Raw genomic sequence first — 27,726 nt, 5'->3', positions numbered from 1 at the left:
TTGTGGTTGTTAAACGTCTCTTGGTAGTAATTTATGTCACTTTGTAGTCGTTGAGTGTCGCTGTGGTAGTTCTGCGTCTCTTTGTGGTCGTTTTGCAGGTGAAGCCCAGGTGCCCAAGGAGTCTATTCAGTAATCCATCCATGTCTCTGATCACCAAACACACCTTGTAATAAGCATGACCCCCCCCCCCAATACTTAGCAATGTGAATACTTTCGTGATGACAAGTCACACAAGTAACACAAGCATATACAGTTTACACCCAAAAGGCAGATGTACGTGACTACAACAATTGCGATGAAAAAAAAAAATCAGTATGCTAAATATATTCCGACAAGTCAAAGTTTGAAAAGTACTTTTGGGATTTTTGAGCGTTCCTCTCTGAGGCTGCTTGAGTGACAGGAACATAGAGTAGCGATCGGGAACATTTCAAGTCTCTTTCATCTGGACGGGGACTCAGCGACTCAGCACTTCCAGAGAATGTGAACGATCTCCAAAGTCTTATTTCCTCTCTCTCTGTTCTTATCCATTTCCATCTATAATTTTTCAACCACTTGGCGAGATCCCACAGACGCAGCAGCAATGTTTTGATTACACAGTGACAACACATTATGAAGAAGTCAGTGAGCTTACAATCTTCTTTTCTTTTTTCTTTTTTTTCTTTTTTTTTTACAGAGGGAACACAAGAAAGCCAGAAAACGTTGAGTATTGCCATCCACCAACTAGGTTTCCCTTCTCCAGCTTTAGGTAGACTTTGTCCTCTTTTTCTAGATAGAGCAGAACTCCATTGGTGGCCGCCTCACGAGTTACATCTTTGTCACCCGCAAAGGCAGAGATGACTGGTTTCCCATTCAACATCAAGTTCACCTGGCCAACAGAAATAACAATTAGCAACGGTAAAGGACTGAAGATGTGTTTTGGTGTAGTTTACTTCTTATTCGTGACCTCTTGTGCCGATAAAATAGTGCTAAACTCGCCTTCGCAACAACTAATGAGAACTTAGATTAAAAAGGAAGAGGTTCGGTCTACGTCTCACAATGAAGCATTTATTCTCATTTGTGTATGTTTTGAATATGTGTACATGTACACGTCAAGGGACTGTACATAAATTATTAGAGAGAGAAGTAAATGTGTATTATTTTTCTTTTGGCTGAAGGGAGGGGAGTCTGACTGTTTTGGAAGAGCAGGGGAGGGTTCATCAATCTCAACCCAGATTTATGTTTTATGTTAATAATAACAACAATAATAAACATTATTTATATAACACTTTTAAAAACAACGTAACAGTATGCTTTTACAAACTTAAAAATTAGGCGGCAAGCTTATTTATTGAGCCAAACTACTTGAATTTTGTACGTTGTGACCATCTTTCCCCTGATATCTTTATCCTCCATAAATTTAGATTTTAGATGTTATTGGGCTTTTTTCCCCCTTTTTTTGGTGAGATGTCTTTAAGCCCTTTTGGAAAGAAAAATCTTTTACTCCTTCAGTTCATTATGGGGTTTTTTTGTGTGTGTGTGTGTGTCTCTTGTTATTTGTGCAAATAAATAAACTTTAATCAGTTCAGTTTACATTTCAATAAAATCGGCCAGATAGAAGTACAGTGAATGAGATATCCAAAACATCATCAAAACAGTAAAATAAACACTTAAAACATATTGTAATCTAACTGTTATCCCATTGACATAATAAGGTTAGGGTACATCATCTTAAATTCAATACTTTGAGATATTGGGGGGAGGGTTTTGCAGTTTTTTTTCTCAGGTAAGGCTCCAAATTAAATATGAATAACTCTGTGGAGGGTTTTTGTTTTTAATTGAAACATGAGGTTCAACCTCCATCCCCACACCGATCATTTTCGTACAGTCCCTAAAGAAGACAATTTGTCCCAATCCAACACTAAAACTTGTTTACAACTGAATCAACTGCGCAGCTCTGTGAAGGAAGCAGAAAGGATACCTGTATGGTTTGGCTCTGGTACACTTTAATGACATGGAAGTTAAAACTGTAGATTCCTTTTCTTGGGGACAAAAATACTGATTCAAATGTGAAGTAGTTTCCTATATTCACAAGAACCTATGAGAGAGGAAGAAGAAAAAAAGAACATATTTAGGTGTTTAGGGGTTTGGGATTAAATATGTACAGGATTCACTGTTGTGGCTACCAGGCTCGCCCCGGCTCAGACACAAACTGAGTGCGACACACTTCAAAAAGCATTTAATTCAACCTTCCTTCTCAATGGGCCTAAACCCAGAAACCACAATGATGATTTATGACAATTGAATCCCTTCAGTTGCTTTTACAAACAAATTCCACTTGGACACACACTTTGGGGCAAAGCCGGGATTGTCCCTCCACACTTTGTACTGATAAGAATCACATGCTGCTTCTTTAAGTGGCACATGCAGAATGCACTAATGAATATTACACTGTTGATGAGGAAATACATTTTTCATACTTTTGCCTGCTAAAAATACGTCAGGCAGCATAGCACTTAACACTGTCTCAGTCTCAGAGTGTCACTAACAGGTTTTAAGCACCGAGAATATTAAACATACAGTGTGTACATTAATACAGAACATTAACTTCTTTGAGTCCTGATAGATGGAGCCAGCCGGAGCTCCTCTCAGCGCCTGCAGAGTCTTGACAGACACTTGAATCCCGCCTGTTAAAGACACCACACTCAGCCAGGACCTTTGACAAATGTTGCTTTCATAGCAACAGCATGCACATGATCCACACCAATCAGATCAGTTGCAGTGTGTTATGACAGCCAAAGATCACGCTGTGTGATTGAAATGAGAGGGCAGAGGATCAGCTGAGTGGTATTGTTGCACCTTACACTGCCCACCGCTGTATGACTAATCACATTCTCGTTGTTTGTGTTCGCTTGATTTGTTTGGGGTGCACCACGAAGGTGAGGGTGTGCGCGCGAGTGCGAGTGCGCGCAGGGGCGCGTGGTGGGGTAGCTTGAGGCAAACCGGGGAATGCGCGTGCAGGCTCTGCAGGATGCCCGCTCTCAAACATCATCCTGTCACTTTCAAACCCGCCTGCGTGTGAATGCGCACTGGTACAGAATCCACATGGCAACTGCAACTAGCCTCAAACTAAAGTCTGGGGTGCAGCCGCACTGAACTGCACTGACACTCTAATGTTCTGCACGACAAGAAAGAAAAACTGAGCTAAAGGATGAAGGTTGATCACATAAACAGAAAGGACTGAATCTGACTAGAAAAGGTGTCCGCTTTTGACAGAAAGGGAAATCACAGGACAGATGAATTGCAAACTGCTATTAAAAGCGCATTTAGCCACTTTTTGACATCCGTATGGTTAATAAAGATGGTTTTAACCTGGTCGAAGTAGATTATTCTCGTTTTGTTGCTCATCTCCGACGGCTCGTGGTTGTTGCTCCGGACTGCAGAGAAAGCCACCTTGGAGTTGGCGGCGCGCACTGAGATGCCGAGCGGAGAGGACGAAGCCTTCCAGTCCGTGGTCGGGTTAGAGTCGCAGACCACCAGGCATTTTCCCTCCAGGACGATAGGCTCCGTGTCATTCTGAGCTCTCGCCACCTCAGAGATCACAGTCCAGCTGAGCATCAGTATGAGGGAGTTCACCATGGCTCTCTCTCTCTCAGTGACAGCCGTGGCAGCGCCGATTCGAAAAGAGAGACCGTCTCCTGCGCCACACAAGTTTCCGAGTCCCTCCACTGGTCTCCACCGCCGCAGACGCGTCTGACGCTGAGAAATTCTCTTATTGGATCCAGATATGAGCCATATCCGAGTGAGACATCAAGAAGAAGAAGAAGAAGAAGAAGAAAAAGAATCCGTATTAAGTCTAAACCTTCTTTTGCAAACACAGAAATCCCCGATTGTTGTCCATGCGTCTCATTTTCAGGCAGACTTTATTTAAAGCTCGCGGATGAGACAAAAGTAGACCATGAGGAATGTTTTAGAGAAGACTGCTCCAGTCTGAGAGGCGAATCAGTCGATAGATGGTCCATAGCCCGCACTCCCACTCCGAATAACGCGTCTGACAACAGCTGTTCCCCGCAGTGATGTGCTGCGTGTGTGCGCGCTCAGCCATCCACTTTACGCACGCACATGTGGTAGAAGTTATGATTAACTGTCCCTGCGTAATTTGCCCAAAGCTTATATTTCTCTAATTCTCTATAAAATAGCTTCCAACTTAAATATACAGTTAATAGGCTGCGCTAATTATGCTGAACAGACACTCTGCGGTGTTAACGCTCCTTTTCTCGGATCAGGAACAAATCCATAAAATAATTATCTCCAAACACATTTCTGAAGGTTTCCCAGTTTTCAGCGACTGTAATCTAGAAGTATAGAACTGAAAACGGCCTCAAGCAAGAGTTTAACTTTATTATTCTTTATTTTCTTCCCGCCGGAGCTCCCTGTCCACTCTGGCTGCAGGTTTCGCTCTAATGGAATGACTCATCATAATCTCACCGCACAAGTGGGTTGAAAATCCTTCAGGTTAGATTTACAGATCCATGAGCCCGTGGTGTTCCACAGAAGACAGTGGTGGGACCTTTAGTCTTTATATGGTTGTCTTGGTAACACCCTCCCTGAAGTCAGTGCCATCCAAGTGCCTCAGCTGACACTGGATGGCACAAAAACTTGTCTTTACTTAAACATTGGTAACGTTGGTTCGATGCATCATCCGCTGTGAGATAAATAATCACCTTAGTCACCTTATGCTGCATTAAATCAACAAGTCATCCGACGTGTCCTGTGAGGATATTGACAAGAGATTAGAGATGTGAGCACATCACCTCTGTCCTTGTGTCAGTGCAGGCTCCCCATCAAACAGCAGATCAATTCTAACAACCTTCCTCTGACTTACAAAGTGCTACATACATCAGATCTGGCACCCGCAGTTTTTAACCCAGAGGCTCCCACTGCAGCCAAACAATCCCCTCGATAGTTCCACACATACAACTTTAAGTAAACAGTTAAGTGTTACAGGTTGGGTAATGCTTCATTTTACGGGTCTGTAAATTCCTAATAGTGTCCTAGATGGTCTAGACAGAGCTTTGTAATTTAGGACTAACTGTATAAAATAGAGTCAGGTGTTTAGTTTGTGGCCCTCTGGTTGATTAAACATGCAAACATGAAGAACTTGTCATACAGTTCAACATACACGATGCTTGTATGTTTGCTTAAGTTTACACTTACTACATAAATAAAGTAACTATTTTCCTTATAAATAATTCAAATTACACACTTCTTTCTGGAAAACTGTTAATACGCTGTTGTGAAATTATTAGGAAAAAACAGACCTGTAAAATAAAGAGTTACAGGTTTATTTATGTATTTGTTGACAGCTGTGACTGCTCCTATGAAGCATCCATAACTGCTGTATAAACAGGTAATGAATGACTGATAACGTAGTACAACAAAGCTGTAATCGTATTTAATGATAATAGTAATAAATAAATACAAATCTTAACTCAAGCTCCACTTACTATAATCTGCTCAGCTGTTGTGGAGAGTAAAGTATTTATGAATAGGTAAATACTTCATGTATAAATAAACAGTAGGAGATATATTTGACAAAAAACATGAATAAATGCTTAATAATGTCTGTGTATCTGCTTAAAACTACATCACAGTGCGCTGTAAGCTACTTTTTAAAGGAGTTTAAAGTATTCACAGGTTTATTTGTCACTTAAACAAGCTGAATGTGTAAAATAAGAGTCAGACAAGAAATATAAAGGATAAAAATAGATAGATAGATAGATAGATAGATAGATAGATAGATAGATAGATAGATAGATAGATGGCCTGCGTTCTGCTATTAAACTAAAATAAGCCTGAATCCTGAACAGCACATTTGGTGTTGGGGATTCATTTGCTTTCTCATTAAATCCATGCTTATGAATGCAGCCTTTTGATCTTTGTGGCTGAACAACAACAAATTATTAGGTTACACTGTTGAAAGTGATAAAACGGTGGAATTTTAAACAGCCCACAACCAAAAAGCATCTGAACCCTGTTATAAATCCGCCCGAGCCGTCACACGACGCGGTGAGAAGTGTTTCACATATCAATGTGTATAAACACAACATATTGAGAGCGTGCAGCAGGCAGCTTTCAGGTGGTGGTCAATAAAACCAGTGCCATTTATTTGTATTCAGAGTTACAGCTAACTATAATGGAAAATATCAGAGCTGATTAGATTTTCCACAGTTCAACAGGATTCTGAAAACACAAAAGAAAGTTGTCACACCATCTATCTATCTATTGATAGTCAGACGCTGTGTTGGGGCCTCAATCCATCTGTAAATGGAAAACAATATCACATCTCCAACCTGAATAGCTGCCATTTTGTAAGATCTGTGTCATCACCCGGCTCTGACAAATGGGTTGGTGCCTAATGTGCATGTCAATATGTTTCCATGGCAATAGAGTTTCCAGAGCTGAGAGGCGATGGCTCGTAACGTGCCAAGAAACACTTCCTTGAGAAGTTTACACGGGGAAACAATGTTTTCTAACTTTCATGTGAAGGAGGACTGCCTGTTTTTTGTTTTGCATTTCTCAATACTGAGTTCACTTTTTCAAAACTTTTCACACAGTCTGAACTAAACTGTCGGATGGCTTTTCATTGTTTTGACCCAAAATGCAAACTGCCACATTATTTACATTCACGCACAACACTGAGCTCCTCATTTAATTCCTCGATGACCGTTATGACGATGTGGCGTTTCACCATCTCGTGCAGTCGCAGAGTGGTTTATTGTCCATCGCAGGAAGGTGTCACCTTACTCTCCTTTCCTCACGGCGGTGGAAAGTTTATGACTTTCCGTCTCGGACTCAATGAACGCTGGACGTCCGGACATATCTGCAGAAGATTGCCAGGGATCAAAACGATTATTTCCCGGGGGGTGATTGCAAGACAGGACACGAGGTGCGATGTGTTTGAGAAGGCAGTAGATTCATATTTAGCGTGCAGACATAAGAGTGGTATCCATCTTTTCATCTAACTCTTGGCAAGAAAGCAAATAGGCACATTTCCCAAATTGTCAAACTATTCCTTTCAAATCATTTTCTTTTTATATTTTAAGACTTTTACTTGTCACAGAGAATTGCTACAGTGGCACAGCTACTTTTGAAATATCTGAATACTTCTTGCACCGCTGTAAAAATGAAATCAGTCATGACGTGTAGTTTCAGACACAAATTATCCCACAGACTTTCCATTTGCTCAGATTTGCTCATGTTAGAAATGTCTGTGTAAATGATTCAGAATTTAATCATTCAGCTATCTGTTCAGTACAAAATTATAGTGGCAAGAATGAAGCCCATGATTATAGATGCCTTTGCTTGTTGTTTTGATTGAAGAATTACTTTAGGGTGTAAATGCTGTGCAAAATCTCTCATTTTAGGTAATATCACGCCAGTCTTTCTCTTTTAGCCGGCGCCTTTGGAATGAAAACTGGGCTGGCGGTTATAAAAGATTCCTTGGACATGACCTTGTTGTCCTCGGTGGTGGTGACGGCCGCGCTCCTTGGGGTCCTCGTGCTGAAAGCTACTTCACCATGGAACACACATAACATTATCTCAAGCACTCGTGTGTCACAGCGTGAGGCTGAGTTGAAGTTCAGTAATTCAATGATTAGAAAACCAGTTAAAGAAAAAAATCCTTTCATCAGTTTGTGTGTGTGTCTTTGTACAGGTATCTTGTGTTGCTGCCTCGGGGTCGGCTCCAGGTCTCTAAAAAATACTAAAAACTGCTCATCAGATAGCAAACAAATCACATGAATATTTGACCTGCTCCCTCCAGCAATTATTTCCTTTTTAACAAATGTGGTCTACAGAGGACTCGGATCGCTTTATCATCTCAGAGGGACAAATAAAAAAGGAAGGAAAGAAATACCGACCCATCGCTGGGTCTCGATAATAAGAAAAGTCTCTAAGGAATTTAATTAGTGGTCAAACGAGAGGATGTTCTCTGCATACGACACACTGATCATGTCCTGTCACACATAACGAACTGCTTTGGTAATGTTCAAAAAGGCGCAGGCTCATTTTTACGAAGTCCTTCTATGCACTTTTAAACATAAATCCAACGTACTGCTTGTGCCACTTTTCAAAGCAATAAAATAGGCAATAGGCCAGAGGCAATCAGAGATACGTGCTGTCAATCACAGGCAGAAGCCGCCGCCATCCTTCACAGTGATATTTTAACATTTTGTCTGAGGAGAGTTTGAATCAACAATTTTAGGAGCATATTTGTTGTTATTTGATTTCTTGGGGGCAGCGCAACAAGCTGTGAACACAACATTGACATATTTATAATATCACTTACAGTTGATATTGTGAGCAAACAGTTGCTTATTTAAATAACTGGCAACATTAGCATTTGGTACACCACACAGAAAACACTGTGTGGTGTTTTAGACCAGTAAAGGCTGGAATTCTACAAGTTACTACAGGTACTGCGAATGTGAAGCTTTATTTTCTGCTAAAAACATGTTGCCAAATCTTGTTCTCACAGTAGGAATAAGAATAATGATGATTAACAACACCTTCACATCAGCAGTTTCATACCCCAGCTGTTGGCTAATGAACTTTCTCCATTGGAGCACGAGTGATAAGGGCCTTGCTCAAAGACCAGAAATTCACACCACTAATGTTGTAAACACACCATAATTCTATATTAAGAGTTACAGAGTGGAGGGAAAAAAATATCCTGACATTTAGACAAACTTGTAAACTGGGAGAAAGTGAAAGTGAACAGAGCCTGAAACTGAGGTTTAACACCTGAACTGATAAGAAAAGTGTGGCAATACAGATTGTGGTGTATATAATGCATATCCATTATATTTAGGTCTCTTTAAAAGTGAAAATCATTCCAAAGTAAGAGAGAAAATGGACACCTGTGTAATTTGTTTGTGTTAGGTGAGTTGATTTCGTGTACATGCTTAAAGTTAGGTCACACATCAGCCTTAATGATCCAGCTACAATTTTTCACAAACTGCAAATTTAAAAAATAATAATAAGATAAAGCTTTATTTAAATCAGCGGCTTCCTCTTTTTACAAGAACATGTGCAACTTTTTCCTGCTCAGTGTGGAGTCTGGTTCATCACACCACCACGGGTCACAGTTACAACTACAAAGTGTTTTTGCTGTCAACTGATTAAAATGTCCCACACACACACACACACACACAAAACCTGTGTAACACATAAATCAGCTCTAACCAGCGCTAGACTACCTTTCTACCCTCTGAAGGGGAATTTTGTGTTTCTCATCACGTCATTGCCACAGTGCAGATGTGGTCCTTAATCAGAGGCGGCCTTGGAGCTCCTCCTGGAGCGCTGGGATAGGAAATGCTCCCCCCCGCCCTCCCGTCCACAGCACGGCTGAATGTTCAAAATCATCACACACCCAAAGTGCACCAGCCTCAGCTGGCCTCTGAAGTGTTGTCTATTCTGTTTCTCTGCCAGCGCAGAGCAGAGCTGTGGGTATTAGAGGCACACTCCAGCATCCAAGTGTTTCTTACAACGGAGGGGTTTCAAATCCTTCATTACTAACTTGTGTCGAAACAAATATCAGTAAACATGAAGTCAACCCAAATCAAACCAACCTCTGACACGAAATAATGTGACATAGATCAGTTTTATATTCACAAAATCGATCATCCAGGTGCATCAGCGTCACTGTACACTTTGTCTATACAATGAAAATACTCATTATAAAATAAAGAATCTGCACAACAACAAAATACAAACAGCTACTAAAAGTATAAATCCATGTAACATTTAGCTCTATCTTTAATATCAAATATTGCATTAAAGGTTATATCTTAACATTTCTGTATGTAAATCTTTCTCAACTATGACTAAAAGCATCTGTTTGGTTTGTTTAGTAAGCCTCTCTGCAGCCTCAGCGGTCACTCAGATGCACTCTTTACAGTATAACTCATATCATTTCAGCATGGGCCCTCTTGAAGTCGTGGACAAACTGACAGATCAACCCAAAGAGCTCCTGAGAGTCTTGATCCGCCGGTTCTCCGAATTTAACCTTGACAAGAGAAAAACAGGATTAGTTGCTTGCAAATTAAAAACTTTAATCTGACAGCAATTACACTCTCGGAAACCTTTGAGAGTGTAAAAAGTATTTTACAATTAACAAGAGCATTCAGTTTCATTAGTGACCTGGTGCCTGGGTCGTGCCTATTCTTCTTAACAATGTCCGTTTGTTATAATTACCTCATATACTGCCTCAGCATGCTATCAATTCCTTGAGTGCACTTATACAATGAGCTAGATATGCACCGCTGAATTAGTACTTACACCTCGGTGGTTGAGGGTCGCTGGCATAAAAATTGTTAGTAATTCTCAAGTCAAACTTTATCACAAAGGGTCACCGTGGCTAAGTGTACTAATTGGCTTATTGCATGCTGTTGACTGTGCAGGTTGAAGTTACAGCTCAAGCTATGCCGCTGCTGCTCCTCATTTTCTTTTCTCCTCAATATGTTTAACAGATTTTTGAAATGCTATTGGGTGCTGTGCTTCCTTATTCTGTTTAAATGATTACTGACAAAACATTATGTACTATAAATCCTACAGCACTTCAGCCTTCAGCACAGCTGGACTTCATTTAACCCTAACCCTAACCCTAACCCTCCACCACCCCAACTTCCTTCTTATGTGCCGTATTTTTTGTTATTGTAGATTTGACTAAATGTTCATGTATTTATTAAGAGGGGATTAGTTCTCCTAACAGAATCCTTGTTCCTGCTTGGATTTGTTAAGAGCTCTCTCAAAAACCAAATTTAATTGCATCACCATTTGCTATAAAAGGTCAATTCCTTGGCATATGCAACCAAATATTAGAATTAAAATTTTATAAAACAGTAATAAAACAGGTTTTTAGATATTATTCAAATGATCATTCGAGTGAATGATCGTTTACAGTGATTCATTAACAATAATTAATCTATAAATAATTACACTGGCGGGGCAACACCTAAATTGTCTGTGAAAAGTTCCTTAGTGCTTCCAAAAGTTCAAAATGTAATTACTGATGGTGAATATGTTTGTCCTCTGACATTTGTGAGAGGTTTACACAGGTGTAAGACACCTGTTCTCATCAACCTTATAGTGAGAGGGAGATGATTATTAACACCTGCTCCCTCTGGCATCAGATGTGCAAATGAGTCTATTTGCATATTTTTCCACCAATATTTTGCACAATCTGCCAGGAATGCCCAATATTACACATCAGTTGAAGCAAAACAGTTTTTATTTCACTCAGTTTGAGTGACATAATCCTGTAAATAACCTGTTAGTTGATCAGCCTCGTTGTTTTCTGTGCATGTTAAATATTTGCGTGCATTTTTATGAACACATGGCTGTGCCCACTAAGGTCAACAAATCTACATCTTCCACACTTTAGCAGAATATAGGAGTGCCTGGCCCACCAATCACTGTGTCTACACTTTAACGAGTGAGGACAAGACGGATTGTGAGTTGGTTGCATCATATCGTGGTGGTAAATGCTAAGCTACAAAATGAAAAGCAAAAATGCAGAAATGCATAATTGGTGTACTGAATCCACCAATGTCCAATTATAATGACGCTACTACAATGAACCGTATGTGCAAAAGGCAAAGGATAGCACTACACGTGACGACACGAGGCCAGGGGCCAGTTAATAAACAAACATTAATAACGGCCCGAGCAGGTCAGGTGTACATGAACACCTGTGTCATCACTTTTGTGCCCTGTACAGGTCGCTGTAAGGCTACCACGCAACTTCCCGAGGGAACAGCTGAGGGACATTGGTATAAACGAACAAAAAAAATCCCAGTGTGAATCAATTTATTTTCATTGTGAATTAGAAAATGGTCCCCTTTAACCCATTTTAGCATTTATAAGCACTACACAGTATAAAGATTTAATACATGGTTTATAACACACTATAATGTAGTTGTGAGCAGATATAAGTGTTTACGAATGTATTATATGTACTACTATAACTCCTCCTGTTGTCAGCACCTATAAGTTATATAAATACTGTACATTAATAAACATTTAAAAATGTCCGTATATCTGCTTATCATTAATACATTTATTACAGTTTTACATAGTGCTTATACACGCTAAATAGGGAGGGTTAATATTACGTGTCACCAAAGCAGCAGTTAACTATAAACACAAATTAAGTTACAAGACTAAATACTGAAATGTTCATCACACCCAACAGGAGCATCTTTAATCGGCAGGTTTGAGCTATTTGCTGGTGGAATGGATTCTGTTATGTTGAGTCTTACTGACGTATTAAAGATATGTATTGTATGAAGAGAAACTGGTACTGTGACGTAGCTGTCAGCTTTTAGCGTTGATGCTACGACAAAGCATGCACCATATCAGACTTCAGATCTATATTTAACTATGAGAAATTAGAGATGATGTTACATAAAATGTCTCCTTCTGTTTGGTTGGCCTTTTAAATCATGCCTGCAGAATAACAACTACAAAAAAAAAGACCTCTCTAAAATCAACCCCTCGAAAATTTCATGAGCTTCTTCTATGTTTAATACATTTGCATGTTGGCTATTCAAGGGCATCATTATGAATTCTCCTCCCCGGTGACGAGATGTGACTAAATATGACGCCTTTTCCCCAACCTGCTGCTCCCCTGCACAACACCACAGCCCAGTCAGTCTCAATCACTTTCTCCGATGCTCCTGAAGGGGTTTATTGTGTATGCAGGAGGTTTCACCCACATTTCCACTCACATTATCAGAACAGGGTCCCCACCCAGTGAAATCAGGGGAGGGACGCAGGTGGGGCTGGGGACAAAGGATTGGGCATCTTCAAATGCCACTGGACTAAACCTGGAGGAGTGAGGTGATAGTTGTGCTGCTACAACTGGAAAAAGTACATTTCAAACTTAATTATTAAAGGTAAGAAAGATCATCTGAAATTTACATAAAATATGTCAAGACTCCATTGGTCCAACTTTGATTTAAACGCGCAGAGATGATGCCTGATGATTAAAAGCAACTCCTGGCCCGAAGGGGACACTACAGTTAAAGGTCAAATTGTTAAACTTTAAAAGGCCACAGCTGCCACGCCACCATCACACTATCTTTAATAATACTTGGAGGAGTGATTTATGTTAAGAATAAGGGATATTACTGAAATCTTAAGGATTTATCTTGTTTCACATCTTGGGAAATATGTATAGATGGGATGAGATGTTCTCCCTAAGAAGATTGTCTATTTACAAGATGTTTTAATGTGGTTTCAAAATGTACAGTATGATTCTGCATAAACCAACCCAGTTTGGGAGGTAATGTATTGGTATTAAATGTAGTTGTTATACCAAAAATAAGATTTACTAAATAATACCTACCTGGGAAAAGACGGCCCCAGGAGTCATTTGGATTTTTGATATCTACAAATATATAATTTACCTAATGAATACTATCTCCTCAAGAGCGTTTGTTTGTTACTGATTCCTCATCTACACTTCACAAGAAAATAACCTTTTTTAAAGGCCTAGTTAAACAGTACTGCAGTTCTGTCACCATTTTTAGATTTTAAAGAGACTAAATCATAGTTTATTCTTTTTTAACCGAATGTTGAATGTAGTTAACATGTAGATGTAATGCAGTTAGCATTTTGCTGTAAACCTACAAACAAGCTATTTATAAACAAGCTTTATATAATGTCTTAATGTCAGAGATGATATTATCTTTTATTCATTTTAACAGCAAATATCAGGAATGGGCGTCTTGTCCCAGATCAATTTTACATGTTGCTTCACACTAATGTTCCACACATGAATCTCCTCACTGAATTACCAACATGTTTTTCTGTCTTTGTCAAAATATACAGATCCTTAAAAACCTACGTGGAAGAATTAGATCAGGTTTCCTCAAAATGTAGGCAACACAGAGACATTAGCTTTACTGGCACATGTTGCTGAGGTGCATGTGAGGTACATGTGAGTGGGCCTCTTCTCTAGAGTTAGATGAGAGGATTGATGTTAATCTCTTGTTTATGCGCTAGATACAAAGCTGCAGCCAACATTAGCTTAGCTTAATATCAAGGATGGTACGTGAGGAAACAGCTTGCCTGGCTCTGTCTGTGATGGAAGTCTGCAGGTTAACTCGAGAGTGAAGAAGTTTCAGAAGCATTTATTGAAGCTTGTTTGAAGGTAACTTCCTGGTGAGGAGAATTTAACCCTTGCCAGACGATTCTATTGGGTATTCGATTCTAAACAAAGGAACTATGATTAACTACGTTAATGTAAGTCAGGTTGTATATCACTTTATGTCACATTCAGGGTATATTTTAGAGGAAAAAGAGTGGAGACAGTCTATTAATGTGAATCTGAGCCCAGGTGGCAGCCTATCGCCCTCGACCTTGGTCTCCTAGGCGATGGAGACAGGCGCTGCACCATAACCAGCCTTCCCTTGCAGACAGAGAGCTGAACTATTGCTCTTACAGGTCATGATATACTACTTTTAGGTGTACGACTGACCTGAATGTGACCTGGAGGAACCACTGCCTCGTATCACCTTTAGCCTTACAAAGGAAAATTCCTTCACACAGTCCGAAGGTTCTCCCTGTTTCCGGTCTTTATGCTAAGCTAAGCTAACCAGCTATTAAACATACGCCAGTCACAAAAGAAGAGCTGTAGATAAAGAGAGTTAGAGAACGATGCAGGACGTTTGAGACAATGTTGTTTGTGAAAACGGGGCTACAACTGAGTATCAGGCGGATTATTATTTTGTACACTCTCTTTATAGCACACTGGCTGTGTTCAATAACCCCCCCAACACACACACGCACACACACACACACACACACACACACACACACACACACACCTTTGCTTACTCGTGTGCCAGTTGTGGAAAAAGTTTGCGGTGAACAGGAATCTAATTGTGGGCCTAATATAACACAATTCCCTACCAGGCCTCACAGCTCACAGCTCATGCTATAATATCTCAGTGCTCAAACACAGCAGGAAGGGTAAGTGGACTCTCTATGATGATGGATTGTCCATAGAGATATGGGAAAGGTGAAAAAATAGGCACTACTTTTGTATTGATTGTTTTTGGAGGGGACTCCATATAAAAAAAAGACATAGCACCTATTAAGATGTCAAAAGCAGGCTTGAGCTCTATAAACCTAATCTAACCAGGTTAGTGGGAAAAGCAAACGTCCTCCTTTATAGACAATGTGATAAAAGAATACACAGGGACCAGAACCTTCACTCAACCTCATGATATGTGTGACAGAGGAATTTTCTTTATGAGAGATCTGATGTTGAGTCAAATGCTTGAAGGCAAGTACAATTCTCAGACATACTCATTAAAGAAAATCATAACTTTTGGCCTCAGAGAGTCCCGTCAACATCAAAGAGAACTTAAATGTCACAGTCTGTCTCCCTGTCCCTTCTCTCCAGACACATTTCTGTTTCCCCGTCATTGCCGTTTTTTCTTCCATCCACCAGGTGCCCTCAGACTTTCCCCTCCTTTCCCCATCACCTGACTGCCCCGCCCATCTTCACACCTGTTCCAACTTCCCATATCTGCTCAGTTACCTGGCCTTCCCCGCCCACCTCCCAGCTAGCAGCCTACATGCTGAAAATGGCAAGATTTGGATCGTCCAGTGAGCTCCTCCTTATAAGTTATATTTGTCTTTAAGTTGTATCACATAGTCTACATATATTTTATGTGGCGTTTTCTTCAGCAGGGCTCGCCTCCCCACGTGCAAATGTTCCACCAAAACAAGTTCCCCCCAGACACTATTTTGCAAGGGCGCCGTCGCTGCATCCTGAGCTTAGCGCCACCCAAGAAGATTGCGATCGGTTCAAAGAAAAACAAACAAGCCAGAGTGTTTTCTTCCCCTATCCCTGAATGACGGTGGGTTGAGCCAGACCTTTCTGGAGACTACCCAGACCTGAACCTACCTGCCTGTAAGCTATTCTCCCAAACATCTTCTCTTTTTTTTTATTGAGCAGTTATCTTTTTTATTGGGCAGTTATCTTTCTTTATTGAGCAGTTATATTTCACTTGTGCGTTCAAAACTCATTTTCATGGTTCTTAACAATTGTGCATAAAGTATTGTAGGAGTCATTAGGAAATGAAATAAAATAAAGGGCACAGAGGTGATATCTAAATAAACAGATAATAAACAGAAATATCTAAATGCAAAATAGATTAAAAAAAGTTATCCAGGAGCCCCCCTCCCCATAATACACCCAATCCTTATCTTCCCCTATTACTCTCCCCCCTCCACACCCTCCATGCTATCCTTCCCATACTCATCTTCACCCCTCCCGCCTCCCTCCACCCTCAGAGACCTCTCACTCTTCAATTGCCTCTCTTACAGTGTAGTGTGTGCTGCACTGGATTTATAGTTGCGTGGTATGAGTGGTTTCCAGGTCTCCTTGAATCGTAGAAGCCTGACTTCCAGAGCATATCTTATCCTTTCCAAATGGAGTGTGTTTGTTACTTTCATTTCTGAGTATGTGTAACTTCAGACACGATGCTACAGATGTCAGTCCAGAAAAATTGGACCTCAATTCAATTCAATTTGGGTCAGCAAAACTATGAAGGAGAGTTGCCACTGACGTTTGGCATTTATAGCACATAAGGTGACACCTCTGGGTATATGTTCTCCTTGGAGTAGTGGAGCCTGTGTATAATCTTTAATTGGTTGAATAGGTATGTATATTCTTAAAGGTCCCACACTGTAGAAAGTGAGATTTCCATGTCTTGTGTGATTATAAAGCAGGTCTCGGTGCTGTATAAATACTGTGAAAGTATAAAAAGGCTCAGACCACAGAGAAATGCACACACCCCCTATTCAGAATCTATGCCTTTAAACGAGCCGCCAGGACTTCTGTAAGGTTGTGACGTCACAACTATATAGTCATCGCACTCAGCCACACCCCCAATAGGTCATCTGATCCAGGTACAGCCCGCCCACCAAGTACAGGGACGCCCTCATCCACCCGCTCAGTCTGTCTAAGTTATTGGAGCGCTCTGCTCAGGACTACTCTTCAAGTTTTTGCAGGTCGCTTGTTTCAGACAGAGGGTGAACAGAGGGGCTGCACGAGGGGCCAGTAGAAGATAAATAAGGACTTTTCTGAATTGTAAATCATGCAAAGCTACTCTAGTGGAATCCCAGAATAAAAATACAGAGCTGAATGAGCATAATATGAGACCTTCAAGGCTCTCTTTCATAGGTCCTGTAAGCTATTTCTCAAATAAACCTCTGAAATCGTCCTGCCGCCTGCTTCATCTGCATTTGGGTCCAACCCTTTCCTCCATTTCCTGAGCCGTGACATTAAATCATAAATGGTGCAAGCGTGAAGGAATGCATTGTAACATGTGAACGATATATTTAAAAAGAGAGGTCACAAAATGAAAAAGACTACTGTATGAACTACTTTTCTGTAAAAGCAAACAATCACAGAACTGTGGTATGTGTCCTTGTGGACTAATGCGTTGCTTTTTAAAAAAAACACATCAGAAACCCACCAGGGGCGCTCCGACAGCCTCTCATTTTTAATCTTTTGTGGACCATTCATCGATGTGACATCACACATTTACGGTCAGCATGAACTTGTCTCTCACACTTTCTGGCTACACGATACGGCAGCAATTGTTCAGTAATCCTGAACAAATTATCCGACGAAGCAAATATAGCTTCTTTTTTTTTCAAAGCTGCAAATCAGTGGTGCTTGCTGTTAAACGATGTGGAGGCCACAGCTACACACTGTACATCACATGCATTACATCCTCGTGTAAGCCCTAAAGGATACCTGGGGAAAAAGTAACCTCGGGGACTTCTTTCTCTGAAATATATGTACCCTTCCAGTTTAGGGTGGGGAGATAAGATGGCACATAGTTGAAGAGGGCCATCTAGAAACGACTGGAACGGAGGGCAATCCGTCTCCGAGGCTGTACAAAAGTGATATTGAAATAATAACTCATGGATTACCAGTATGACAGAGTAGAGTTTCTTCATCTCCTCACACATCTTCGTCAGTGCAGAGAGCTCCGTGTTGTATTTCTCAATTGCCATCTGGGGTATAGAGAAAAGCACAAGGAACTCCTGGTGAGTCCGTTCATTCACTTAGTCGATCATTGCTCAAACTTTACTGCTTGACAACAGCAAAGATGACTTTCTGGTTAATAACTTTCTTATTTTTGGAAAGTTGAATGTACACTAATCAAGTATATGAAAGTGAAACTTAGCTTTAGTGTATTTCATGAGTTTGTTTCTTATAGGAAAGCCCTTAAAGTCATGAAAAATGAAAATGCAATGGAAAGTACTTATACAAATATCCTTTTTATATGTTAATACTTCTATCTATTGTGTCTCAGTTTGTTTAGTTTTTTTGTATGCACCTGATCCTATTGGTCTAACGCAAAGTTCTTAAAGCCATAATGTTTGTAAATAATAAAAAGCTCACTCTGCTTTGGCTGCTAGCAGTTCCTGTTTGCTCAGTACAGACAACACTAGATACTAAAGAATGAAATGAAACCATAAGAAGCCTTTCATTTTTAAACAGATTTATGTTTATCCTCAATGGACATCGGAGACCCTGTCACTACTAAGAGTGTGTATGAGGTCAAATTGTGTCAATCAGCTCAGTGGTGGGAAGCTAATATTTCTATCTAATATTTATATGCTGCTCATATCTGTTCAGAGCACGTTATCTGTGCATATCCAAATATTTGTATTTGTGTTCATTTAAATCTCCAGTGGCTGTTATGCTCCATAAAAGGCAGCAATGTGCCAATTAAAGACGGCAGGAAGACAACTATCTGATGGAAACTCATTTGTGTGAGAAACAATGAATGTAATCAATACCGTGTTTGTTTACAAGAAGACACGTTTTTATATGAATGTGTAAAAAAATATATATATAAACAAGATTTACTACTTCACCTTCAGGTCTTTGGCGAAGGTTGGGTGATGAACTCCAGCATTTCTCTTCTTGGAAGTCTTTCTATACTGAATGACCTTCTGCAGCTCATTCTTCAGGACTGCACAGCACACACACACACACAAACACACACACACACACACACACACCTTGGTTACCATCCATCATATTTGACCAGTGAAGCAAACAGCTGCTTTAAATCAGATGCTGTCCCCTGTGTGATCCTGTGAAGTGCTGTATTTGTGCTTGTGACAACTGTTTGTAAGTCATCATACAGACAATATATTGGATCGAGCCCATATGTTCCCTAGACAATGAGATCACGCCGTTTCAAACAAGTATCCTGAAAATACAATAACAGGAAGATCTAGTGAATGTTACTATCACACTTCCTTACTTTTAACTTGGCACAAACGAGGTAGGGTCAGTATTACAGTGATCTCAGCAAACAGTCTTTGGACACAATAGTAAAATCTGATCTACTCACCATCTACTTCTGCGGTCAGGCCTTTGATGGAAGCTGTACAAAAGAGAGAGACGGGGGGGGGTTCTTTTAATCGAGGACTCAACAGACCTCGATTAAAAGAACCACACAGATCTTTTTCTTTTTTCAGCTTTGATTAAATCTTGATTAGCAAATACCTCCCGGGACAGTTTCAAATTCTGCCAACTCCTGGGTAAAAGTGGCCAAGCACGGTTCATGCAACATAATCTGCTCCACAAGGGCATGGAGCAAGGTGAACTTTCTGTCGTTCCCACGGAGCTGGGAGAGCTGTGGATGGAGAAAACACAGAGTGAAAAAAGGGGTCTGTAACAATGTGGAGTCACACAGTACAAGGACTTATAACATAAAGGAAACAGGACCTATGTGTGTGTGTGTGTGTGTGTGCTGCATCTTACGAACTGAAAGCCACGGAAAGAATAGAAAAGCAATGCATAGATTGTTTGTTCATCGTCAACAAAGGTTTACCTTGGATTTTCTATTTTAAACAGCTTCGCTAACGCCTCGCTGTATGAGTGTGTGAACACCAATGTAAATGTATATGTGTATGTTCAGATCATATGTAAACAGTGTACATCGGACTAAGTATAGTACAGAAAAATAACAGAATATCATATAGTATGAGTATATTATAATATATATTAAATTATAAATATAGTATAGATAAATTAATCAAACAGAGAGACAATGAAGAGCAGTGTGCTTTCATGTATTTGCATAAAATCCAAACCACGTTGCACTTGATGGTGCCACACAGTTGAAGTGCAAGAGGGGCCTCTCTAAGCCTGTGATAGGCCCTCATAGTCTTATTCTAGGTTGTGTTGTTTACCAATTTAAGGCTCAGGCCAGCCTCTGGGGACCACGTATATAAGACATGCACCAAGTATTGATGTTCACAAGGAAAATAAACAACAAGAACCAAAAAACAAAAAAAAAAAGATCTGAGATAACCTCGATATATATTTCTTGGAAGCAGTCGGCCGTTAATTGGTGAGAGTCCGTCTCAAGTAGCAACAGTTTACTATTCTCAATTAGACCTGGAAACGCCTCTGAGGGAACACGAGGCCTCGGCTTCATTAAATGGAGCAGAGGACGTTTTACTTCTGTGCCAAGGGCACTGCCCCTTAAACCTTCCCAGTAGAGAGACTTGCACGCAAAAGAGTGGTTCAAACTAAATTCAGAGAAAGACAAACCCCAGACAACACTTTACATCCAACAACTACTGAATCTTAAAAGGAATAGTTCAACATGTTGCGAAATACCAGTAAACATGAAGCTACGGCCAGAGCGCAGATAGCTTAGCTTAGCACTTAGCTTTGTTTGTTTCGTTTGTTTACTCCGTACAAAGGCAGAGGTGTGAAAACAGCACGTTGTGGTTTTATGGACTACTTCTTAGAATAGTGACCTTCTGAAGTCTTGTAGTCACTCGGAGGTCGCCGGACTTCAAGAAGTCACTGCTCCCGGCCAGGAAATGAGAAAGTCGCAGTTTTTACACTTTTTATACGTTTTTTCTGCTGAGATATAACATTTTAATTGGTGAGCGTTCGAAATGCTGGTATTAACCAGGCTAGCCGCTTCCCCCTGTTTCCAGCCTTTATGCTAAGCTAAGCTAACCATCTCCTGGCTCCAGCTTCATAAATACTGGGCAGATACGAGGGACGTTTACCTCTCAGCAAGAGAGTGATTAAGCGTATTTTCCCAAAAGGTAAAATTATCCCTTTTAAATAAAGCAGAAAACAGGCTCAGACATTAGATTTGATGAAAAGATCCACTGACTGCAGTTAATGATGGTTCGCTTCTAAGAGCCAGGTAGTGACACAATCAGAGGGACTGTGTCAAAGACCTGAGTGAACCTGAGCGGCTGCAACAGGAAGGACAAGAGAGAAAGTTGAAAGACGATGCAGAGGAGCTCTGCTGTGTATATCAATGAGTGGTCTTATTAGCCTAGTGCTGTAACTCAATCAAAGGTCAGGCAACAGTTGTGGAATCGTACTTTAGTTAAGGAGGACAGGCGGAATCCCTTGGCCTTTTCCTTTTTGGTGTTCTCGTTGAGGTAATTGCCAATGGCGAGGAGGTACTCCAGCACGGAAACAAATGACCTGCAGTTGTTCAGCTGCATGCACATTATGATCTTCTGGTTAATCAGCTGGAAGACAAACACAGGGGCTCAGAGCAAAGTCATTTTGTTCTGTAATCCAACCACATACAGTCTTTGGCATTCATGTCTCCACACACCAACAATGAAATTCAAGTGGAATAACGGCTGACGCTTGTTTTGGGGCTCTCTGTGCTGACGGAGTGTAGACAAAAATATCTCAAGGCTTTATTATTTTACATTATAAAGATAAACAGCCATCTCACAACACCTCTTTTGACCTCATAACATGAATAATCAGGGCCTTGTTGTTTGGCAAGATTATTATTTGGTATGCAATTGTGTCAAGTACAAATATCCCTCTAGAATATCGCACCATTTCCCTGTTTAACCAGTTCTGAACAGATCCTGATGAATATGGATAGAATCACACTGAAATGAAATGAAAGTGGGATTTTAGGTTTTGCCAATGGTGTGTTGGAGGAAAAAGGAGTTGATGCTGTGGGAATCGTAGTCCTTGACAAAGAGTTTTCCAAATAAGGGCCATGCCAGCCAGCAACGACACTCCCACCATATGCTCCTGTTTTAAGAATAACTTCCCAAAACCTACCAGCCTCAATTACACAGAAGAGAAAGCAGATATCCAGCTACATTATGTCTACTGGCTTTGCACAGGACCATCTGTACCATCATGGCAAAACCTACTGTAGTCTGTATAAAACATAATTGAAACACCTCAGCCCATGACGTCAGGTAACCTGTTTTTAAAGGGCCATCTGATTTGGTATTGAAGTAAAATTGTACAAAAGTAAGTCAAAAAGTAAACTGTGCCATTATTATACAACTAGAGAATAGTATTCCTGGTATATGACAAATATATGTTTAAAAGGACTTTTTGAGTGATTTTCCTCTTCCTGTAAAATGTTAAAAAATTGACTATTCAGTTGGCAGAGGCTTTGTTTACATTTCCAGCAGTACACGTTTGTGCTCTAATTTATTCATTTCTCCCTCGTCCTCCACCTCCTGATTTAACAACGCGGCTGAGGGAGGTGTGGGTGGAGTCTCATCCGAGTGGTTTCCATAGGAAAGCTTCGGGAAGCGACTGCACGCTGGTCTTTAACGGAGGTGGGGGAAATAAACCAGCCATGCATTTGCCAAACCAACCAATCCGTCTGCATTCTTTAAGACATTTCTCTTGTACGACACTTCTGATAAAGCATAAATCTCACCTTTGGGTCATAGCTTTCCTATGAGAAAACGCAGTGGAGAAAGCCCCAAACGGTGCTGGGTGGAGACCACCAAGTCTACAGCCCAGTATCTCAGTACAGCTCCGTATTAGTGATCCAATCAAATCTGAGGGACTAGATTTAATCATATTACAGAAGCTGAAGATTCTCTAACGTATGTTTCAATGTGACTTTAATTGGAAAAAGGAGGTGCGATTAACATTTGGTTTTACAAATCAGTACATCACAGATCCAGGGGATGCGTCCCTGTCCAGAGCTCTCCCTGTCCACTGCATCGCTGGCTTTGGTTCTGTGTCTTTGCCTCTCTTATTTACATTTGGAAATTGCTTCACAGAGGGCACAGCAAACAGTTTAAAGAATGAGCCACCAACAAGCACATAGTAGGTGAAAAACATCCCCCAGGTGGTGACATCTCCACTCTCTCTCCTCAATCCCTGTCTGTTAGGTGGCGGGTAAATCCTCGTTAATGTTCTGGCTTTAAGAAGTCTGTCGTGTCAGAGAATTGAAGGATTTAGAGCATTCTGCAACTGAGAGGACCCTAACCTCTCCATGTGTGAACACATTGTATTGTGAGGCAGTGACACACTACGCTGTGGACTGTAGATTAGAGTACCTGCACGCAAATACCAAAGTTTGATCGAAAAACCTTTTTAAAAAATAAATAAATCTAAGCTACCACGCAGCAGAAAGAGAAACAAGATCAGCAAGAAAAAGCCAAGAGTAAATTGAAACTTAATGAAATTGCTAATCTTTCTTGCCAGCAGACGATATGTTTGTCTCTGTGTTTTAGACAAAGAAAAATTGCTGTCACAGTCAATGGATTACAGTGCCATCATTCTTATCCATTGTTTCTCTTCACTCTCAGACAGCCAGCAGACAACAGATTAGGACTGAAACACTGATGCTGAAAGAAACAGAAGCTTGAGAGAATTACATAAAAAACAAAAACAATGACAGAAGAGCTGGGAGGTATTCTTGTCTGACTGCAATATCTTCACACCCTGCAGTCCCCAATGTCAATAAACAGCAATCGTCTATAAGAGTGTTAACGATTATTCTGACTAATGACGACTGCACAAGCTTTAAATATTTGGCTGTATGTGTCAAGGTTAAGAAAATGCTAAAATATGCAAAAACAAAAATGAATATATATTTTAGTTGTATTTTTTATTTCTTTTTACCTGTATTAATTTAAGAGTGCTTGTCTTTGAAGAGAGTCCAGAAGTTTGTTAAATGAAGTTAAGAAATTCATGAATTCTTTCACAGCTCTCCGCGGTGGAAAGTTTTCATCGGGTTTCCGATAAAGATAAAACTTTGTTTTACACCACCTACAGAAAAATGGAACTTTGATTTGATTAAGATCTTTTCTTCTCTGTCAAATGACGATCTTAAAGTGCCTCTCATGTCTGTCTGTTTTCAAGAGTCTTAACCATCCAGCAAATAGAAAAGAAACTACTTCACCCACCACTTCAAACATAAAGCTCAAGCTGGAAGGAGAAAAGCTTTCATGTATTAATGTCAGTTTGTCCCCAGATGGTCTTTTCATTTATGTCCACAGCCACGATGTATCTGAAAATTTGCATTTGCATTACGGAATAAATTTGCATGTTCATGTTTCGCCGTGTGCTTTGGAGGCTGTGGTTTTACCCTTTCTCAGCTTGAAGGAATTGGACAGAATTTAAAACATCCGATTCGACCTTTGATTTGACTCCGTAGGTGATCGAGTAAACTCACAGGCTGCAGGTCGTTCATGCTGATCGGGAGCTCTCTCAGAGTCAGCAGCAGGTCGAGTTGTGTGCTCAGGCAGGGGATGTTGCACAACTGTGGCGGGGAAAAGATGTGAGCGTAATAAGCTGTGTGTACACAGAAGAGAGAGCAATTATCACATCATCACACAACCTATTTCCATGTGATTATTCAGAATTATCTAAACAGCAGAGCTGCAGGGAGATGCTGCAATGAGATACAGTCGTTGCAGGGCTCCAGCTTGCTCTCACAAATTCAAGTTCTTGGGCGAGATTACCTCAGGCAAAGGTAGAGTGCTGCGGGCCTGTCGACAGGCTGATTTAATAGAGAAAGTGAAGGCTTGACACCTCGCAACGATTGGCTGAGCTGCCTAGTCGACCTTTGAGTCGGTGCTAACCTCTAATAAATCACTCCACATTGTCAGACCGTCTCGCTCATGCTCAGGTGCCGTCTCCCAAAAGTCAAAGGGCACTTTGTCTGACGGATGGTTAAGGAATGATATTAGGATTAGTGTTAGAAATCAAGACCATGTAATCATTTGGCTATTTCTAGCATAAATGTCCCAGAATGTGTCATCCTCCGCACTCTCGAGCACCATGCTCCTCGTCTTGTCACATTTTCCGACACATTTTAAATTTCCAATGGGAGGTTAACAGATCATACTGATTCCATGCCAAGTTCCAACACTGTTTCATTGCTCCTGGGCTAAAAGTTTAAAGTGATCACGTTCGTAGGTATTTTGCAGATTTTTTCTCAGACCCATAATCAGAGACTCTCGCGTTCACCAAATGTGAGAAAGTAATGCTCTGCTGCAGGGATTTCTGCTTTGACACAGAATTGAAGTTCCCAGTGAAAGATGACAGGCATGATTTAAGAACATACAAAGACCTCATATAGAGTGTAGTGAAACGATGATTTGATGATTGGGATTTGTTTCATCTTAAGGAAAAGGTCAATGCTTCAACACTAACATATTGATAGCTCTCTTTAATGGTAGAAAACCTGTTCTCAGATGACACTCTAGGGTCCTCCACAGACATCCTGAAAGGAAAGTGATTATTCTGAATTGTTGGACAGAGAATAAGACCATTTTCAACTGTCTACAGGAAAACAAGACTTTAGCGTCTGGCACACTTTGAGCTAAATGCTAATGGCAGCATGCTAACTCTCATGATAACAGTGCTGACATGCTGATGTTTAGCACGTTTAGTGTTCACCATGTTCACCGTTTTATTTTGTTAGCGTGCGAACATTTGCCAATTAGCATTGAACACTACAGCTGAGGCTGATGGGAACGTCATTGGATCTGCTGGTATTTGGTCATAAATAGACAAATTAAAATGTGCTAGATGAAAAGTCAGGATCACCAAAGACATTCCATTTCATCCTGAGTAGGACCTGAGTTTGTGTACCAAATGTCATGCCAATCCATCCGGTACTTAAGATGTTTCACTAAAAACTAAAAATGTCAGTAAAGTCAGCATGATTCATCCTCTGGGGACCATTAATGTCCGTAGACAATTTCATGGCGATCCATCAGATATTTGTTGAGATATTTCAGTCCGGACTAAAGCGCTGGACCAACTGACAGACTGACAATGCCATGCCTAGAGCCACACAGCTAGCGTGGCTAAAAAGCACGACTGCAAAGCATTAGCAGATCACTCATGTTGGTAATATGAGTCGACGGTGCAGTACAGAAGGCAGCTGAGGTTGACTATCCAATGCGTCACGTGGAGGACACATTTGAGTCCAAGTAATAATCATGCTAAAAGTGGTAAAACTGTGATGATTCATGAAGAACGTGTCAGCCCTTAAATAATTTAATGGGTTTTAGGGGGAGAATGTGTGGAATGACTGAAAATTGCAGAATATTTGATTTTTTTTTTTTTTTTAAACCTGCAAAGGAGAGAGCAATCACCTCTAATTCAATGGTGCCATTTCAGTTTCTATTAAGTGGAATATTTGAATACCTGCTTTAGTTGGCAGCAATAAAGAGGACTGATTATTTTCTCCATTTAGCAGCATTCAGGCTCACTGCAGTCTGCCTCCAGAAGTACAGGAGGTTTCCATACGCGATGCCACCCTGTTTCTTACATATAAAATCCCTTACGTCTGGTGTCAAATATTCCTGAAAGGCACTGTGGGCTGATCCTGCTGTTCATCTGTTACCCCTCCTGGAGCCCTTAGCCAACCGCACACGGGTCAGATGACTGCCAGGCATGCTGGAAGGTGATAACCAGATGAATGCTAAGAGCTTGTCATGACACCCACCGTGTGTGACTGAGGAGGCAGGTGCGTGAAGACTCAACAAGCCCTCCTAAAGAAAGTGCTACATGAGCAGGAGCTGCATTAGATTCTGCTGGGGTCACAATTCAAATCCAAAGGAAATTACAGTCTTAATTCTGGTTAAAATGTGGAACTAAAGACCGTACCTCCATCATGTACTGGTCCACAATATGCAGTTCTGTCACAGGGCCCTTGTGGGATTTGTACATTTCCACATCATCTATGGTGGGGACGTACCTTGAAAATAAAAACAAACATAACAATATGACTGTTCTTGTTAGACGCTGCACTAGTTTTTAAAATATTTAAAGGCCCCTAAAATGTATTTTCTCAATCACTCTCTGACTACGAGTGATGAGATCCTTCGTGAAAACAATGTTTTCTGCCTCAGTTGCAAAAAGGTGATGCCACGTACTTTTAAGCTAATCAACCTAATCAATTAATCTGTAGACAGTTGATGATTGTTTGGTCACCATGTGGTGTGATCAAATCTGATCAATCACTCACAGTTTTTGAGTGTTACATTTGTAATAAATAGTTCCTACAGACATTGTTTAAACCCTGATGGCGCTTTAACGGTCTTGCTCTCGCCATTTTGTCTGAATTTGGAGAAAACTACAAGAAGGTGCTTTATTCTTTTTTATGAGTGTGTGTGTGCCTCAAAATGATAGTCAAGTCAACTTTATTTATAGAGCACAAAAATAACAGAAGTTGACCCAAGTGCTGTAAAGTGGAACAATGAAATATATAAGAAAAATAATAAAACATTGTAAAAATGTTAGGAGACAAAATATATGAATATATAAAACAGACAGGAGGGCAAAATTCAGGTGGACACAAATGCTAAAGAATAAAAGTAGAGTTTTGAGTAGAGTTTTAAATCAGCTTTAGGAAGGGG

The 27,726-nt window shown here is 40.5% G+C and overlaps 2 protein-coding genes across 4 annotated transcripts in view; both read right to left on the bottom strand.

Moving 5' to 3' along the window:
- Positions 1 to 667: 667 nt before the first annotated feature.
- Positions 668 to 9,784, bottom strand: cbln4 (cerebellin 4 precursor). Of its 3 annotated transcripts, none has more exons than XM_070910620.1 (4): positions 9,750 to 9,784; positions 3,349 to 3,557; positions 1,958 to 2,074; positions 668 to 865 (listed from the first exon to the last, which is right to left on the bottom strand). In XM_070910620.1, the coding sequence occupies exons 1-4, from the start codon at positions 9,781 to 9,783 to the stop codon at positions 668 to 670; spliced, it is 558 nt and encodes a 185-aa protein (XP_070766721.1). In that variant the 5' UTR covers position 9,784. The 3 variants fall into 3 exon arrangements, with proteins under 3 accessions (XP_070766721.1, XP_070766722.1, XP_070766723.1); XM_070910621.1 differs by lacking the exon at positions 9,750 to 9,784 and adding an exon at positions 7,144 to 7,166 and having other exon boundaries at positions 3,349 to 3,619; XM_070910622.1 differs by lacking the exon at positions 9,750 to 9,784 and adding an exon at positions 3,786 to 3,803 and having other exon boundaries at positions 3,349 to 3,621.
- Positions 9,622 to 27,726, bottom strand: part of LOC139289105 (uncharacterized) — a 30,133-nt gene continuing 12,028 nt past the window's right edge. Inside the window, exons 10-17 of the mRNA XM_070910619.1 lie at positions 26,975 to 27,065; positions 24,528 to 24,614; positions 21,445 to 21,597; positions 19,592 to 19,721; positions 19,437 to 19,469; positions 18,952 to 19,049; positions 17,998 to 18,081; positions 9,622 to 10,045 (exon numbers count right to left, since the gene is read on the bottom strand). Coding sequence (XP_070766720.1) covers positions 9,944 to 10,045; positions 17,998 to 18,081; positions 18,952 to 19,049; positions 19,437 to 19,469; positions 19,592 to 19,721; positions 21,445 to 21,597; positions 24,528 to 24,614; positions 26,975 to 27,065 — 778 coding nt within the window. The 3' untranslated portion in view covers positions 9,622 to 9,943. The remainder of the gene's footprint in view (positions 10,046 to 17,997; positions 18,082 to 18,951; positions 19,050 to 19,436; positions 19,470 to 19,591; positions 19,722 to 21,444; positions 21,598 to 24,527; positions 24,615 to 26,974; positions 27,066 to 27,726) is intronic.

This window comes from Enoplosus armatus, chromosome 8 (assembly GCF_043641665.1).
Source record: "Enoplosus armatus isolate fEnoArm2 chromosome 8, fEnoArm2.hap1, whole genome shotgun sequence".
Taxonomy (NCBI): Eukaryota; Metazoa; Chordata; class Actinopteri; order Centrarchiformes; family Enoplosidae; genus Enoplosus; species Enoplosus armatus.
This window is presented reverse-complemented; position numbering and strand designations above follow the sequence as displayed.